Source organism: Mixophyes fleayi, chromosome 1 (genome assembly GCF_038048845.1).
Source record: "Mixophyes fleayi isolate aMixFle1 chromosome 1, aMixFle1.hap1, whole genome shotgun sequence".
Classification (NCBI taxonomy): Eukaryota; Metazoa; Chordata; class Amphibia; order Anura; family Limnodynastidae; genus Mixophyes; species Mixophyes fleayi.
The window spans coordinates 314,953,874-314,972,612 of record NC_134402.1 but is presented as its reverse complement, the minus strand read 5'-3'; the positions used below and the strand labels follow the sequence as shown (position 1 = coordinate 314,972,612).

The window sequence follows — 18,739 nt, the reverse complement described above, 5'->3', positions numbered from 1 at the left end:
TGAAAATATTTCAGCATTAATCTCTTCTAAAGACACGGAAAAAGAATAACTTTTACAGGATGACAGACACTGCCGTCTGTAACGGCTGGATAATCAGTCCGTAATCCACACTGAAACAGATACTAATTGCTAAGTTCTTACTATGTTTTTATTTATTAAAATCTTGCATTTTTCGTAATGAGGCTTTATATTTCCTACAATGCATATAATCATCCCTCAACATTGGAGTATTCTGGAGTTACAAGCTTCCTCATTGTTGGATGAGGGATTTGCGGTAAATACAAAGTGTATTAAGTGATTATCTGAACTGAACACTGGCTCATTACAATAAAATAATCTGGGAACATCCAAGTGAAAATGCTACAAGTTAAGTTTTTTGTTTATACTCGTTGACCGTATTCCTTTAAAGCACATTTCCATTTTATAATCTTTTACACTGGGATGTAAATATACTCTAGGAGGAAAACAACAAGTGGTGACTTCCCTGGAGACTCTTCACCCAACACACACGGTTTGCTTTTGCAGTTGGAATACTTATTCTTAGGAGAGACACATTAGTGGATTGATCTATATACAGGTACGTTTGTTCCGCTTCATGTTTCTTCATATTTTTTGCAATAAAAATAAATAAATCTGAGACTGAAGAGCTGTTTGAATGAATTTTAACTACTGTAAATAAGATTCCGGACAACACTGCTTACAGCTGCCTTCATGTGATTTAAGGTAGTTTCAATGTTGCGCTGTCTATAGTTATTATCATGCCAGAGAGAGAGAAAAAATAGATGTGGTTGAGAGACAATAAGGGGGAAGCATATGAGATAACAGAAGAGAGACAAGGACATAAAGGGGTAAGACAATGACACAATGTGTATACATACATGGCTTTATATGCATGGTATGGGTATAAAAGTGTGTCTTAACAGTGTATTTGGCCTGAAACTATGTTCTTCTATCTAAAATCTGGGTTCATCTAATGGTTGGGCACATCTTATAGTCTGCAATAACTGGGGAAATATAGTTGACAGATTATTTTATGACTTACCTGATATAAAAGAGAGGCTCTACCCTAAGAACCTGGAACAACTGGTTTAGAAATTCCTCGGGATCTGTACACAAAGAACAAGGAATGAGACAGCCTCTGAAAGCTTGGATGAAACATATAATATGAAAGACAATAAGGGGTCATCTACAAGAGCATATCTTTCTTTGGACAGGAGGCCGGAATCAACATAGAAAAAAAAGAATGAAGTAATCTAGTCACCTTTTTCTTCATTGGTGAAACCAGTGCTCTTTCCAGCAGCTTCCAAAATCTTCCTCAAGGCCATCACTTTAGTGGCACATACATAACCATTCCTAAATGGGGAAAAAGCAGCAGCATATTGGAACAATATGGGAAGCAAAGCAATAAATCTTTTAATAAATGTAATGCATTAATGAAGTCAATTTTTATTTAGTAATGTTCTGTTATGTCTGCTCCCCATCCCAATATAAGACTCTAATAAAATAATATTTAAAAAAAAAAAAAAAGAAAGTGTACTGCATAAGCTAACTAAAGCATGCAACAGGATTATTGTTTAATTTGGTCACACGCTCCTGGCTCCATTGCATCATTAGTGTGGATGTGATCACACAACAAGCAGAATTTAAATTATCCACAGTTTCTCTCACTGGAGAAATAATTAGAGATAGAATTGGGGTAGGGGGATGTGACCAAGCACCCATGTGCCTTTACCCAAACTGTTCTCACTGTATTACATTGAAAACACACAATTTTTACACCACAGTAAACAACCACGTGGAAATAAAGTTGTGTGGTAGCAACTGCTATTTGCCAGTCTGTCTTGAAAGTACTTTTTTTTTTTAACTTTAATTACCACAGTGTCAAATCCTGAGTGATTTGTAGCAGCAATTAAAACCACTGCTACAAATTGCTTGTATGCTTTAGACTTATATTAATTCATCTGTAACAGTCTTCATAATCCTCAACAGTCTCCTGTAATAGTATTAGCATGTGAATAAAAATGTGGTCAGCTTGGAAGCAAGGCTGGGCCCTTGGTCTATTGAAACACCAGCAATGCCCTTGTCTACAAAGTTGGAAGCATTTTAGCAGCAACGTTCATTAAACACTTTCGCTCACTTCCGTAATGGGTTGACTATCTCAGTGCGCAGCAGGTCCCGTGTGTCAATGTACGAGTCGCTGTCATTCTTGTCTGCAGGGCGCAGAAGCATGGTGTCCAATACAGACGAACAAGCAAACATGCTGGGAAAAGTAAGAAAATAAATTACTATTACACAAGAAAGACCAAAACTCTTTCCAAACAACCTATGGACTACTACAGGCAAGGATCATTCTGTTAATGTGTTGTTTAGATTAGTACCAGAAAGTCTTATTTATGAAAAAGTGAGAATGGTACAGAATCATATTCAACTGTGCCTGATTTCCAAAATTAGCCTGAGTTTTTAAACATTTGTTTCCTGAATACGCACGGTTGGCTCAGTGGTTAGCACTTCTGCCTCATAGCACTGGGGTCATGAGTTCAATTCCCGACCATGGCCTTACCTGTGTGGAGTTAGTACGTTTTCCCTGTGTTTGCGTGGTTTTCTTCCGGGTGCTCCGGTTTCCTCCCACACTCCAAAAAGATACTGGTAGGTTAATTGGCTGCTATCAAAATTGACTCTAGTGTATGTTAGGGAATTTAGACTGTAATCTCCAATGGGGCAGGGACTGATGTGAATGAGTTCTTTGTACAGCGCTGCGGAATTAGTGGCGCTATATAAATAAATGGTGATGATGATGATGAATATTGATTTCCATTAGGGTCGTTAACGATCTTCCCCACTTGAACAGTAAATAACTTGCCATGCACACAGTAATAAAGCTACAGCTCACTTTAAATTATTTACCTGTTAACATAATTATTTTTTTCTTTACAGATAAAATAGCGCGTTACTATAGTATTTTCTTAGTTTTCTGTACCATTATTTTGAAAGACATAATTGTGTTAGCAAAAGATTTAACAGATATAAACATTATGAAATATCAATTTTTCATTGCACGTGTTAATAAAGGCCTTCTACATGGATATTTTTGGAGTTCAACATTCAACATTTTTATTGGTTTACCATATTTTTTTTCATTTTCAGTTTTTTGCCACAATATATTAATACGGATGTGTCAAAAATGATTACAAGACAGGAGTGTAAACATGAAGGTGGTAGAGAATTACAGCACCAAGAAAGAATTTTAGTTTGGTTTTCGCTCTCCATAATTTGGCCACTAGATGTCACTCTTCTGACATGCACAGGTGATGTTACATTTACATACAGATGTACCGTTCCTATATCTATTTCTGTCTCAGTTTTACAGATTTTAGAATAGGTGCCACAGCCCAAGAATCCTCTTCACACGTCAGCTGTGACGTCTTGTTTTGCTTCTGGCTGCTAAAAACACCTATAAGATCCTATTTCTATGTACGTTTCATATTTGTATTATAATAGGTATTCTGTAATTAAGGCAATTCAAATAGTGCAGTAGCACATAATTTAGTCCCTCTATGGACAGTCTGTCCCGTACATTACATTTCCTTTCAGCCAACCAAGCAATTTAGCAGGTTCCATTCATGTTAATGGTGCATATGCAGAAACATTAGGTTCTTTGTGCAAACCGACTACGATCAATACAGTTAAGTAATTTTATAGGAAAATTAAGTAAAAAAATTAAATCTGACTTAGAAATAGATTGTATCAACCCCCTACACGATTAATGCATTTTTGGACAACGTCAGTTATACATTTTGATGGTCACTGTTTAGAATACGGATCTAGAAGTTTAGGTTCTCTGTAAATGATACTTGGAGAATAAAGAACGCCACAGCATTATTTGTCTGTAGCAAACAATGGAACAACAAGCAATATAACAAAGGAACAGGAAAGAGAAAAAACACGGTTACAGGTAACACATTAACTCACATTGCTTACCAACCATTTTCCATCCCTTCAGAAAGCGTATATATAGTCTTTCCTCAAATGGCTAGGTTGCTTATAGCGGAAAAAAACAGGTGCTGCATTCTACTTTCACTTCCATGATTTCTCCAGCATTAAGAGCCGTTTCTGATCTTAGTGTCTTTTCTGGTCCAATTTCCTTCCTGACCGACTCAAAGTTGAGTTCTGATTCTGACATAGCTTTAATGGCAATATTTAAAGCTCCATTTTGATACAGGAAAATAGCTGCTACATGGCAATCTTTAATATTCTCTTTCATTCCTCTCTGCTGCAATTTCTATATTTGCCTGTACACTAACTTGCATTTCCTGATGTTTTAAGCTGTATAATTTGCATAGGTACACTCCACTATTTAAATTTGACCTTTCATGCAATGCATGCAGCCCTTTCCGCATACAGTATCTCTTTCCTTTTTTAAATCAATTGATCATCTTTCACTTGTAAGCAGATAACTAATTTAGTCTGCCTGTTTGTATTATTCCTGTTCTCAGGATTAATTTATGGTCTGTCTGTGGTGAATACTTCCCACATGTCATTTACATAGTAACAATATCACTTTGAAGTTCCACAATTGTAAATAACACTATTCAGCTCTGCTATTACAGATTTCAATTCCTGACTGGCAGCTATTTTAACAGCTGGTCAGCTTCTTTCTGTCTCTACAAATATTCACTACTATCAATTACTTTTATAGCCTCACCACATCACACAGCGCTACACAGAGAATATTTTTCATTCACAACAGTCCCTGCACCGTTGGAGCCTACAGTCTAAATTCCCAAACAATGGGAAGAATTTGTAAACTCTTAGGGGGGAATTCAATTGACCCTGTAACTCGTGAGAGTAACCCGGCCCGTGCACTATGTCCATTAATACAGTAATTTTAACGTGGATTTCCGCTTGCAGCTCTCAGTGCTGCCAGCAAAAATCAGCGTTGAAATTACCGTACAAACGGTAATAATCCACGGGCCACGTTACTCGGTCAGTTGAATTCCCCCCTTATTGTCAGATTTCAGCCCTGGAAGGTCTAGCATACTGGCCGAGTTTACACATGTAGTATTCACAGGAGTTTAAACACATACTTTTTCTACTATATGAAAATACAGGATTGAAGAACAACAGGGTTCTTGTTCATTACCAGAATAGTGTTGCATCCAAATAACAGGAATTGCAGTGTCCTTGTATCCCTTTCTTCCACCCCGTCAGACATTCTACAACCTCATTTTCTGTTGCAGGTGGGGTGTTTTCCTCAACACACTTACTAGTGTAGTCCTGGAATGCTAAGATAAAATTAGACAGACGTTACTAAATCAGTAGCCTTAGATTCCTGACATACATAACACCATAATTCTCAAATTGATTGCACAATGACCTGGGATGCTCACCAATAGAGTCACATCTCTGATTCTGATTGGCTGGTCCATGTAGGGAGTAAAATCGAGAGTCTGAACGGCAGTTTCGTAGTTTCACAAACAAAGCCTTATTGGGACCGCATTGGAAATACCGAACCCCTCTGTATATTCCATCTGTATAGGCAGATGACAGTTCCTCCTCCTGCAGTTTAAGGACAGAATACCATACCACATTATTTCTACAGCCAATCAATATAATTGAAACTGTACTATTGCTACATCTATTAGTGCACACAATTTGGAACCCGATTACATTTTGCTTCCAATTCCTGAAAAGATTAGAGACATTCAAATGTATTTTGACCATTAAGTGCAATTCCAACAAGTTGCTTATGATCTTTTTATTAAGAGTCGATAAAATGCATCTTCATGAATTCAGTCTATTAACATTCATACCAGTAATTTTTAATGCAAGTTAATTCCTTCATAGAAAGGTACTTTGGTACCTTTCTTTTTGCAGAAAAATATACAAAAATAAGTTATGTGGACAAATATCACAGAAAACTAAATTACCATTTCGAGCCCTGCAATAGGTTCAGGAAATTCGGGTATATTACCGATCCAGCGGATCACCCCATAAATTGGAGGTTCGTTCACTTCAACCATGGAATTCAGCTCTAAACCTTGTCCTAGAGTTCGGGCATCAGGAGGCAGGCTGGAGAGGCTGCCGTTCCTAGGAGGATAGTACAGACTGGATGGTGGGTGGTGATCGCCTGAAGGCTGATTACAGATTTGTGCTTCCCCTCCTTCATGTGGATGTGTCAATGGTAGAGGTTCATCCTCAGCTGTGTGAAAATGTATATCAAACTTATTAATCAATTCATTTCCAGATTTATAATGTACCAACTACCCAATAGTTTCACCTCATGTATTTACTGCAGTATTAGATATATTTTGTTTTTTTGTGTGTTTATTCCACTGTTACTACCTTCATTGACTTTATCATATGATTATAGGAAGACGCAGGCCAATAGCAACATTATTGAAGGGATAGTAGATTACAGTTTTGTGATACTCAGTCTTTATCAACCACTATTATTCCCAGTAAATATAATAGATAAAAGAGCATTAGAGATGCAATTACCAAGTGAACATTTGGAATAGCCATATTTACAAGTGTATCATCAGTGGCTGAATATGAAACTACAGTGTGGTCCATCATACCTTGTGATGTGTGGTCCTTTGGTGTGCAGTGCTTTGCATTCTTCTCTTCTCTTGCTGGCAATAAATCTGCTGACACAAAGCTAGACATCAGCTATGTCTGTACATTTAGTGCATTTGTGAATTATAGGGTTAGACTGTGTGCTACCAAAGTTGTATCTGGTAACATCACCATTCAGAAAAAACAATGTAACAGCTACAATTGAGAATTCAGAGCCTGAGCCAACCATTTTTGTTTTTTTTAAACATTACACTTTAAACTATATAAAGGATTTATCAATGTGTGCATTTTGTATTTATTTTTTGTGCTATATAGTACAAGTGTAAAAAACAAAGTAACACTGTCAAACATAAGAAGGTTCTGAAGAAATTTAATCAATCATTTCTGTCTGGACTTCGTTCTGATGAGTGGCTGCTGCATGCCTCTTCCATAGAGCGGTCACATGACTTTCCCCATGTGCAAGTACTTTATATCTGATCTTTTAACGACTCAAAACAAAGATGGGTAATGAAGGTATTTTACAATGCAGATTACAACCTAGACACAGAAGTAGATGCTAATCATGGTATAATTCATGCCATGTGAATCAATCACTGATTACCACACTGTCATGAGCATTGTCAAGTATGTAAGACGATGGCTTCATTGAAATGTAATCCTGGTAGTATTCAGACAGTTCCAGAATACTATAAAAGAGCACAATCTTTTAATTGAGGTTTAAAAATAACTGCAATAAGACAATTTAACGCTATAACAAATAGTTTATTACCTGTAAGTGGTTTGGGTTCCAGGGTCTATAGAACAGCCTACTCTGCTCTGAGGTGGCCAAACAAAGCATAAACAGATGTTTTATAGGTGGATGTTCTAGATTAGCACAAGTATGTTGAGAGCTCTAAATACCCTGCGAATGAGGCATTGTTTCAAATGTAAATATTACCAATCCTGCAGAATAGGGGTGGTGTATTTGCATAATGTCCCTTGGGAGTATATTACAGATATTTATGCATGAGCGGGCAGGTAATTGTTCTGGGGCAGACAACAACAAACATACTTTCTATGCAGTTTGGCTGTAAAGTTCTGACCAAATTAAGCTCATTCCTGGAGGGCAATAGACTGCTATAAAAAGTAAAGATTTTATTTTTTTTATACCATTTGGCTGTCAAAAGAACAAAAAAGGAATGGAAAGGAGCTAACTGCACAATATGAAGTAGGACATACATTTACTTTTTTGTCCACCCACAGCACACATAGGTGCAAGACCCTTTTCCACTTTGAGGAGTGCCTCTGTTCTAATACTCTCCGAGACCACATTCAGGAATGGGGAGTGAGATGGGACTATGAGGTTGTGCTATTTACAGCATGCAAACTTCTACCTACTATCACTTTAGGACCATTCCCTTCAATCATTTGGACATTTACATTTTCCACATTAAATACTGCTCCTGCGATCCACATTAATGTTTTAAAAAAGTCATGCGAGTAAAAGGACACAGAACGGTCTTTATATATGTGTCACTATTGCACATTGTTTTTATTCTATTGAAATAGAATTTTGCTTCTAAGTGAGCTTTGTCAAAATACTCCCAGTTTGTGCAAAAGGCATTCCATTGAAATATAGAAAATACTTGGATTACCAGCACCTGGGGGTGGTGAGAATTTAAGAGGCTCCGCAGCCAATCTCCACCCTCTGAAGTTTTTGTATCTGCGTGCAATAGAAGGCACATACATGTGACTGTGACATTTAGCATAGAAAGCCCTGACCTACCCAATTTTTACCATCAGAAAGAATGACATAAGTAAACTTGTCACCGCACTTTCTGTAGAAAGTTGGACAGTCGCACAAAGAGGGCCAGGACGTTACATATCTGCGTTTGCATTGTAGGCCTGCATTTTTGCAGCTTTTTAAATGATCTTTAAGGCTACTGTGAAAGTTATAGTTTACATTGCCATCAAAACTAGTCAATAAAGCAATATTTGTGGAGGAAAAGGAATATACAATGTATTACAAAATTAATAAAAAGAAGGCTGCAAAAGGAATATTTTTGGTGAAAAAGGGGAAACATTGCTAGAATATATAGAATGCAGATCTTAGTAACATTTTCCTGATCAAAAAGCAAAACTGTGCATGTGATGTTTACTGATTAACTACAAATGATTGCTTAACATCAGTAAATTGTTACTTAAAAAATTAACCCCCCCCCCCCCAACAAAAAAAATCTAGTTTTATATGTAAATAATCATAAAAGCATAATGACCATTTTAAAATGTGTAAAAAGATCTGCAGTATGCATGATTCAATTTCATTGTAGTTTCTGAATCAAAGTAGATTTTTATCTATAGATGTATTACTAGAAAACCGCTCTCCCCAAATGTCTGATTGAGTGGTGTCTGATGCACTGTGAAGTACTTATCTCAAATGTTTTTCACTATTAAATTTGTGTCCCGTGTGCATTACTCCCAATCCATACTCCTTAGTCTTACCAACCAAATTCTACAAACGTAAGGCACAGATCAAACAAAAGAGAAGCCTAAGTGCTTTCTCCATTCACACCATTTATGTAACCAGGACCATTAAATAAGTGGTGAAAAAAGTACAGTATCCAAAAACATAAAATAATTTAAAAAAAAATTGTAAAGGTAAAAAAGTGAACATAAATGGGTTGCTACAATATTTCAATGCATGTCCTTGAGAACTATATACAGATATTGTCTAACAAGAAACAAAATATATATACTGTATATTGTACCAAGATATACCAGCTTTAGAAGGCTTTATATGAAAAATGTAACAACCCAATGAACGGTTACCATTGTCCTGGTCTTTCCCGTCTACTCTCTGTGGGCTCTGCTGCCTAACTCCTCTTGGCAAAAAAGTAATTTGCTTTGTACGTGGCTCTTGATGGTTTCTTGTTCTTGAAGAAACCTCTTCTTGTCCTCCAGAAGACTTGTCATCCGTTTTTCCTAGTTTTCTATTTGGGTATTCAACCCAATCTCGCTCCAATCTGCTTCCCGGAACAAAGACTCCACAATTTTCATTACACTGAAAGAACATTTGACCACAAAATGTGCCATCGGTGAAACCTTTTCCCTCTGCAGATCCCTGAAAGGTAAGATTATAGGAACATAAAACGGAAAACAAAACCATTGGCTCAAGTAATTTTACAACATATCTAAGTATAACTCACCACAAGCTGCACTCCAAAAAGAATGTCTTGTTTGTGATTGACAGGTCCTCGGTATAACAGCACACCTTTCTCCTTGCGCCCACTAGATGAAATGACCTGGACCCGAACATTATCCCCAGTTTTTAACTGAGTCACTTCTCGCAGTCTTTTGTGGTCAATATAAAATGCAAATCGCTCTTCTGTATCTGTAACTGCTAGCAATATTCTCCAAACCGAGGTCCCAATTTCTTTTACAGACTCTAAGTCTATAGCAACCACCTTCTGAGATTCGTACAGTCTTACATAGAGTGGTTGTGAATGGAATACAGTATGGTCCGCCCTATTGTGGCTTGAAGGTGGAGATCCAGATGAACTTAGCAGACTCCCTCTCTCCACTCTCTCATATGCGCCATCAGAATAGGGAAGTGATGAGAAATCACGTATTGCAATAAACAATTTTTGAGAAGACATTTCCCTCCTGCTTCTTGAATAGATTAAATAAGGAGGTCCACAAGAAACCTAGTGATAGAGAAGAGAAACCTGAGTAAGTATCAAATAAATGCTGTTAGTTATTGGCTCTGACGTTCTAATCCCAATTATTGCAGCCATGCCATCTGGCACAGGAGCCAGATTAAGACCCAGTGGGGGCCCTAGGTAACATACTGGTTTGGGTACCCTTCTCAACTATGTTTGCTGAAAAACCCAAAACATAAAAACAGGTTAGGGTAATATGGACCCTTCAAAGCCCACAGGATCCTATGCCTAGGTTGCCTAAAGGATGATATGGCTATGTCAGGCACTTATCTAATCTACAAGCCTTCAGATGACAGGATCTTTTACTTCACTAGCGAAATAATTAAAATGAGAAATTTGAAAACACTAAATATTGCATTAAGGAACCACTGTTAAAAATGGCAGACTATTACTGCCAAGCCACGTCACTACTCTCGTTGAAATATATCATAATTATTTTTTCTTATTGATATGGTATGTTGGAATATGGTACAATAAAGTTGCTTTCAATCTTTTGTGTTTTTGTTCTGCGATCTAAGGCCACAGAATTCATCAGGAAAATATGTTTTCTTATATGCAATTACATCCACACATTTGTATCTCAAATCGAGAGCCTTAGTAAAATTATCCTTAGTGCTGACACTATCTTTTAGATTGTCAGATGACAGTTAATTCTTCTCCTGTAATATTTTCATATGTCCACAAAGTTGCAATTAACCCATCTAAACTAGTAATAACAATCACTGCAATTCATTAGGCAGAAAATCACAAAAGGTTGTCTCCAATAAAAAACTGCCACAACACAGTTATTATTATTATTAATATTTATTTATAAGGCGCTACAAGGCATCCGCAGCGCCGTACAGAGACAAACAAAATCACAATACAATGGGAGACAGCACAGTACAGTAAACACAGCAACTCAGTACGCTCAATGCACAGCTAGAGAGGGCGGGGAAAGGGGAGGGAGGATCCGAAAACGACGGGGCCCAAGAAGGGGGGCGCGGAAGACAGGGAGACCCCCAGGGGGGAGGAGGGAGCGAAAGTGGACGTGGGGTGGAGGACCTTTGAGGAGGAGGGCTAAGTAGCTGGAGAGCAGAGTTAGAAGTGGTGGAAACAGGAGGAGAGATGGCCCTGCTCAGAGGAGCGTACAATCTAAGGGGAGGGGTGGACAGACAGAGAGACGCAGGGGAGAGAGGGAGAGTAGGGGGACAGAGGCAGAAGATAAGGTAGGAAGTTAAGTGGGAGACAGAAAGGCTTTAAGAAAAAGGTGGGTTTTTAGGGCCCGTTTGAAGCTGGACAGATTAGGGGAAGTTCTGATGGAGGGAGGGAGCTTGTTCCAGTGGAGGGGGGCAGCGCGGGCGAAGTCTTGGATACGCGCGTGGGAGGAGGTTATAAGGGGGGAAGAGAGGCGACGGTCAGAGGCAGAACGGTGAGGGCGGGATGGAGCATGAATAGAGAGGAGGGTGGAAATGTAGGGCGCAGTGGAGTTGGCGAGGGCCTTGTAGGTGAGTGTGAGGAGCTTAAAGAGGATTCTGAAGGGGAATGGGAGCCAGTGAAGGGCTAGGTAGAGGGGGGAGACAAAAGAGGAGCAGCGAGAGAGGAAAATAAGCCTAGCTGCAGCGTTAAGGACAGATCGAAGGGGATCGAGATGAGAGTGGGGGAGACCAGTGAGGAGGAGGTTGCAGTAGTCCAGGCGGGAGATGATCAGAGAGTGGATAAGGCATTTGGTGGCATCTTGGGAGAGGAAGGGCCGGATGCGAGCGATGTTGCGCAGCTGGAAGCGGCAGGATTTAGCAAGAGAGAGGATGTGGGGACCAAAGGAGAGAGAGGAGTCGAGGATGACACCAAGGCAGCGAAGTTGGGGGACAGGTGAGATAGAGGTATTGTTGACAGTGATGGAGAGGTCAGAAGGGGATGGGGTATGAGAGGGAGGAAAAACTATGAGCTCAGTTTTGGCAAGGTTAAGTTTGAGGAATCGAGAGGACATCCAGGAGGAGATGGCAGAGAGGCAGGCGGACACCCTAGAGAGGAGGGAGGGAGAGAGATCAGGAGAGGAGAGGTATAGTTGAGTGTCGTCAGCGTAAAGGTGGTAGCTGAAGCCGAAGGAGCTGATGAGTTCACCCAGGGAGGAGGTGTATAGAGAGAAGAGTAAGGGTCCCAGAACAGAGCCCTGAGGGACCCCAACTGGAAGGGTGGATGGGGGGGAGAGAGACCCAGAGGTGGTGACAGAGAAGGAACGGTGAGTAAGGTAAGAGGTGAACCAGGACAGGACTGGGCCGGAGAGGCCGAAAGACTGGAGGGTGTGAAGGAGGAGGGGGTGGTCAACGGTGTCAAAGGCTGCAGAGAGGTCAAGGAGGATGAGAAGGGAGAAGTGGCCCCTGGCTTTTGCAGAGAGGAGGTCATTGGTGACTTTAGCCAGGGCAGTTTCAGTGGAGTGGAGGGGGCGGAAACCAGACTGGAGAGGATCAAGGAGGGAGTATTCAGAAAGGTAGGAGGTGAGACGGCTGCAGACGAGCCTCTCAAGAATTTTGGAGGCAAAAGGGAGAAGAGATATGGGGCGATAGTTCGAGAGAGAAGTGGGGTCGAGATTAGGTTTCTTAAGAATGGGGGATACGAGAGCATGTTTGAAGGAGGAGGGGAAGATGCCAGTGGAGAGGGAGAGATTAAAGAGGTGAGCGAGGTGGGAGCAGGTGGTGGGGGAAAGGGAGCGAAGAAGGTGGGAGGGGATGGGATCCAGGGGGCAGGTAGTGGGGGGGGGAGGATAAAATGAGAGAGTGGACTTCCTTGCCGGTGGTGGGACGGAAGGAGTGGAGGGGAAGGTGGTTGGGGGGGGAGGACAGAAGAGTGGGAGGGGTGGAAGAGAGAGTGGAGGAGGAGATTTCAAGTCGGATGGCCTCGATTTTAGAGGAGAAGAAGGAGGCGAAATCAGAGGCAGTCAGGGAGGAGGGGGTGGGGGGAGGGGAGGGGGCCAGGAGAGTGCTGAAGGTGGCAAAGAGGCGGCGGGGGTTAGAGGACTGGGAAGAGATGAGGGATTTAAAGAAAGATTGTTTAGCGAGTGAGAGGGCAGAGCTGTAGGATGAAAGGATGAATTTAAAGTGGAGGAAGTCAGCCAGGGAGCGGGATTTTCTCCAGTGACGTTCGGCGGAACGGGAGCATTTTTGGAGGAAGCGGGTAAATTTGGAGTGCCAGGGTTGGGGTTTGGAGCAGCGGGGGTGGACGGAGTGGGCAGGGGCGACCGCGTCCAGAGCGGAGGTGAGGGTGTGATTGTAGAGGGAGACCGCCTGGTTGGGGCAGGCCTGGGAGGAAAGGGGAGAAAGGAGGGTATCGAGAGAGGAGGACAGAGAGGCAGGGTCAAGAGCATCGAGGTTGCGTATGGACAGAGTAGGTTTGGGCAGGGGGAGGGGAGCAGGAGAAGAGGAGAGAGAGAAGGAGAGGAGATGGTAGTCGGATAGAGGAAAGGGAGAGATGGAGAAGTCGGAGAGATTACATAGGTAGGAGAAGACAAGATCAAGGGAGTGACCAAGGCAGTGGGTAGAGGAGGAGGTCCATTGGGTGAGACCAAGGGAGGAAGAGAGGGTGAGCAGTTTGCTGGAAGCAGGGTAGGTGGGGTTGTCGATGGGGATATTAAAGTCACTGAGAATGATCGAGGGGAGATCGGAGGAGAGGTAGTGAGGAAGCCAGCTAGCAAAGTTGTCAAGGAAGAGGGAGGTGGGGCCAGGGGGGCGGTAGATGACAGTGACGCGGAGATGGATGGGGTAGAAGAGGCGGATGGAGTGAGCTTCAAAAGAGGAGAAGGAGAGGGAGGGTTCAGGGGGAATGACACGAAAAGTACAGGTGGAGGAGAGGAGGAGGCCAACTCCACCGCCAGGGCGGGCACCAGGCCTGGCGGAGTGGGTGAAGGAGAGGCCACCATAGGAGAGGGCAGCGGGGGAAGTAGTATCAGAATCGGAGAGCCAGGTTTCAGTAACGGCAAGAAGGTTAAAGGAGTTGGATAGAAAGAGGTCGTGGATAGCAGTCAGCTTGTTGCGGACGGATCTGGCATTCCAGAGGGCACAGAAGAAAGGGGGAGAGGAGAGGGGGGAAATGGGGATGAGGTTAGCAAGATGAGCAGCGCGCGGGGGATGGCGGGGAGGAACGGGAGAGGTAGGGCGGGGGGAGAGTATGGGTATGGAGTGAGAGCGGGGAGGCATAGTAGGGAGAGAGAGTAACAGAACAGTGAGATAGTGGGGACAGTGAAAAACAGGTAAGAACAAAGGCAGGAAGACAATGAAAAGGTGGAAGATAATAACGAATTAGGGCGTGGAGGGCATGGAACAACAGTACAGTGAGATAATAAGGACAATGAAGACAGGTAAGAATGATAGCAGAACAGTAAGATAATAAGGACAGCGGATAACAGGTAAGAATAAGCAGGGAGACAATAGCAAGATGGAGGACAATAACCAAATAGGGCGTGGAAGGCAAAGAATAATAGAAGGAGAGGTAATAAGGACAATGGAAATAGGCAAGAATAATAACAGGTAAAACTAGTTGCTGGTAAATATAAAATCAGGAAAAACAAGATAAAGGCATATAAAATAATGTTTTATATACAGTTGATGCAGTTAAGCCAGGGATTCAGCAGGAGAAGGGTTAACTGACAAGCCGGGTCGGTACACAGTAGATCAGTTGCTGCAGATAAGCCAGGGATTCAGCAGGAGAAGGGTTAATTGCCAAGCCGGGTCGGTACACAGTAGATCAGTTGGTGCAGATAAGCCAGGGATTCAGCAGGAGAAGGGTTAATTGACAAGCCGGGTCGGTACACAGTAGATCAGTTGATGCAGATAAGCCAGGGATTCAGCAGAAGGGTTAATTGACAAGCCGGGTCGGTACACAGTAGAACAGTTGGTGCAGATAAGCCAGGGACTCAGCAGGAGAAGGGTTAATTGACAAGCCGGGTCGGTACACAGTAGATCAGTTGATGTAGATAAGCCAGGGATTCAGCAGGAGAAGGGTTAACTGACAAGCCGGGTCGGTACACAATAGATCAGTTGATGCAGATAAGCCAGGGATTCAGCAGGAGAAGGGTTAATTGACAAGCCGGGTCGGTACACAGTAGATCAGTTGATACAGGTAAGCCAGGGACTCAGCAGGAGAAGGGTTAATTGACAAGCCGGGTTGGTACACAGTAGATCAGTTGATGTAGATAAGCCAGGGATTCAGCAGGAGAAGGGTTAACTGAAAAGCCGGGTCGGTACACAGTAGATCAGTTGATGCAGATAAGCCAGGGATTCAGCAGGAGAAGGGTTAACTGACAAGCCGGGTCGGTATACAGTAGATCAGTTGGTGCAGATAAGCCAGGGATTCAGCAGGAGAAGGGCTAATTGACAAGCCGGGTCGGTACACAGTAGACCAGCTGATACAGACAAGCCAGGGACTCAGCAGGAGAAGGGCCAATTGACAAGCCGGGTCGGTACACAGTAGATCAGTTGGTGCAGACAAGCCAGGGACTCAGCAGGAGAAGGGCCAACTGAAAAGCCGGGTCGGTATACAGTAGATCAGTTGATACAGACAAGCCAGGGACTCAGCAGGAGAAGGGCCAACTGACAAGCCGGGTCGGTACACAATAGATCAGCTGGTGCAGACAAGCCAGGGACTCAGCAGGAGAAGTTGCCTGGCTATTTCGATTAGAGGGTTAATTGTATCTCTCTCTCTCTCTCTCTCTCTCTCTCTCTCTCTCTATTAGGTAACAATCATTCAGTAGCATATCAGGATCAGATTAGCAAGTCAGAATTTTTAAGAACCATTTCAGGTCCCACGGCACCATTGGTGGAACAAAAGGTAGTTGGACGTGAAGGACCCCCTGAAAAAAGGTGTGGGCCTCCGTCAAAACAGCTAGTCTTTGGAAAAAGACAGACAAGGCCAAGACCTGAACCTTAGGAGATGCCAAACATAGGCCCTTGCCCAGGACATCCTTGAGGAAAGACAAGAACAAAGCCAGACAGAATGAAGATGTGGGTGCACCTCACCGTTCACACCAGTCTATGTAGGACTTCCAGACCCAGTGATAATTCTTAGAAGACCAGAGTTTCCTGGCCTTAATCATCATCTGGATGACTTTGTCAGAGAAACCTCTTCTGCGGAGAATAAGGGCCTTAGCCACCAGGCCATCAAAGCCAGTCATACCCAGTTCTGATAAAGGAACGGACCCTGGATCAGAATATCATCCCTGAGAGGATGTCTCCAGGGCGGTTCTATCAGCATACCAGTATCTTCACATTCAGTCTGGTGCCAGCAGAATTATCTGTGCCTCCTCCAACTTTGCCTTCTTTAGCACGCAAGGTAACATAGCAATCAGAGTAAAGATATACATCAGCCAGTGATTCCAGGGAATCGTCAAGGCATCCACTAGGGATGCCTGCTGATCCTTGGTCCTGGCACAATAACAGTCCATTTTGTGGTTCAGCCGAGTGGCCATCATATCAAAGTCTGGCTGACCCCACCTGTCCATAATAAGGGCAAACACCTCTGGAGGAACAGCTTAAGTAGTCAGCTTCCCAATTGTCTACCCATGGGATAAAGACCACCAATATGGCAGGGACAGGATATTCCATCCAGCACATGACCCTGGTTGCCTCCGTCATGACAAGGGGACTTCTGGTCCCCACAGTGGATGATATAAGTCACTGCCGTAGCACTGTCAGACTAGATTTGAATGGGTCTGTTATTAAGAAAGAACTGTGCCTGTACCAGGGTGTTGAAAACTGCCCTTAGCTTAAAAGCCCTGATGGGCAGCCTTGTCTCCTTCTGGGAACAAAGCCTTCTGAAGACGGAGGTTCATTGTCATCATAAGCTGGGGTCTGTGGTTACTATGATCCAGCTCCACACTGAGAAGGGACTTCCCGGACAGAGATTGCTCATCTTCTGCCACCACACAAGAGACTGACAAGTCAGTGACGAAAAATGGAAGAACTGTGTTGCCAATTGAGTATTGGGCCTCGACCACCTTGCTTGTAGCTTGTTTTGGAAGGGTCGTGAATGGAAGCTAGCAAACTGTACATTTTGAAACAAGACACTATCTGCCCCAGTTTCATGCACTGAAGAATGGAAACATGCTTGAGAGTAGGGATGTGCACCGGCGACTTTTGAGGTCTCGTGTTTTGTGTTTTGGATCCGGATTTTCGTTTTTTTTTGGGGTTCGGATTTGTCTTGCAAAACACTTGACGAAAGGTCTCGGTTCGGATTTAAGGTTTTGGATTCGGATTTTTTTTGAAAAAAACATAAAAAGTTTAAAAATCAAGTTTTTGGGCTTATTTTCACTCCTAGGCTATTATTAACCTCAATAACATTCAATAACAAGCATTTCCACTAATTTACAGTGTATTCTGAACACCTCACAATATAGTTATTAGTCCAAAACGTTGCAACAAGGTATCTTTCTGGACTGCGTAGAGGAGTGGGTCACCACAATATATATTAAAAACCCTGAACTTTTATGATTCGCACCAATAAATGTACCTGGACTGCGTAGAGGAGTGGGTCACCACAATATATATTAAAAACCCTGAACTTTTATGAATCGCACCAATAAATGTACCTGGACTGCGTAGAGGAGTGGGTCACCACAATATATATTAAAAACCCTGAACTTTTATGAATTGCACCAATAAATGTACCTGGACTGCGTACAGGAGTGGGTCACCACAATATATTAAAAACCCTGAACTTTTATGAATCGCACCAATAAATGTACCTGGACTGCGTAGAGGAGTGGGTCACCACAATATATTAAAAACCCTGAACTTTTATGAATCGCACCAATAAATGTACCTGGACTGCGTAGAGGAGTGGGTCACCACAATATATATTAAAAACCCTGAACTTTTATGAATCGCACCAATAAATGTACCTGGACTGCGTAGAGGAGTGGGTGACCACAATATATATTAAAAACCCAGAACTTTTATGAATCGCACCAATAAATGTACCTGGACTGCGTAGAGGAGTGGGTCACCACAATATATATAATAAGAAAACCATCAACTTGTTTGATTTGCACCAATAAATGTACCTGGACTGCGTAGAGGAGTGGGTGACCACAATATATATTAAAAACCCTGAACTTTTATGAATCGCACCAATAAATGTACCTGGACTGCGTAGAGGAGTGGGTCACCACAATATATATAATAAGAAAACCATCAACTTGTTTGATTTGCACCAATAAATGTACCTGGACTGCGTAGAGGAGTGGGTGACCACAATATATATTAAAAACCCTGAACTTTTATGAATCGCACCAATAAATGTACCTGGACTGCGTAGAGGAGTGGGTCACCACAATATATTAAAAACCCTGAACTTTTATGAATCGCACCAATAAATGTACCTGGACTGCGTAGAGGAGTGGGTCACCACAATATATATAATAAGAAAACCATCAACTTGTTTGATTCGCACCAATAAATGTACCTGGACTGCGTAGAGGAGTGGGTCACCACAAT

At 42.2% G+C, this 18,739-nt stretch overlaps 1 protein-coding gene across 1 annotated transcript in view; it reads right to left on the bottom strand.

The window, feature by feature from the left end:
• LOC142158437 (ubiquitin carboxyl-terminal hydrolase CYLD-like) overlaps positions 1 to 18,739 on the bottom strand; it is a 35,475-nt gene that overhangs the window by 8,202 nt on the left and 8,534 nt on the right. The window contains exons 3-11 of the mRNA XM_075212389.1: positions 9,762 to 10,259; positions 9,385 to 9,676; positions 6,579 to 6,644; positions 5,928 to 6,199; positions 5,388 to 5,556; positions 5,141 to 5,282; positions 2,138 to 2,260; positions 1,262 to 1,353; positions 1,043 to 1,106 (exon numbers count right to left, since the gene is read on the bottom strand). Of these exons, the coding sequence (XP_075068490.1) occupies positions 1,043 to 1,106; positions 1,262 to 1,353; positions 2,138 to 2,260; positions 5,141 to 5,282; positions 5,388 to 5,556; positions 5,928 to 6,199; positions 6,579 to 6,644; positions 9,385 to 9,676; positions 9,762 to 10,259 (1,718 nt within the window). The remainder of the gene's footprint in view (positions 1 to 1,042; positions 1,107 to 1,261; positions 1,354 to 2,137; positions 2,261 to 5,140; positions 5,283 to 5,387; positions 5,557 to 5,927; positions 6,200 to 6,578; positions 6,645 to 9,384; positions 9,677 to 9,761; positions 10,260 to 18,739) is intronic.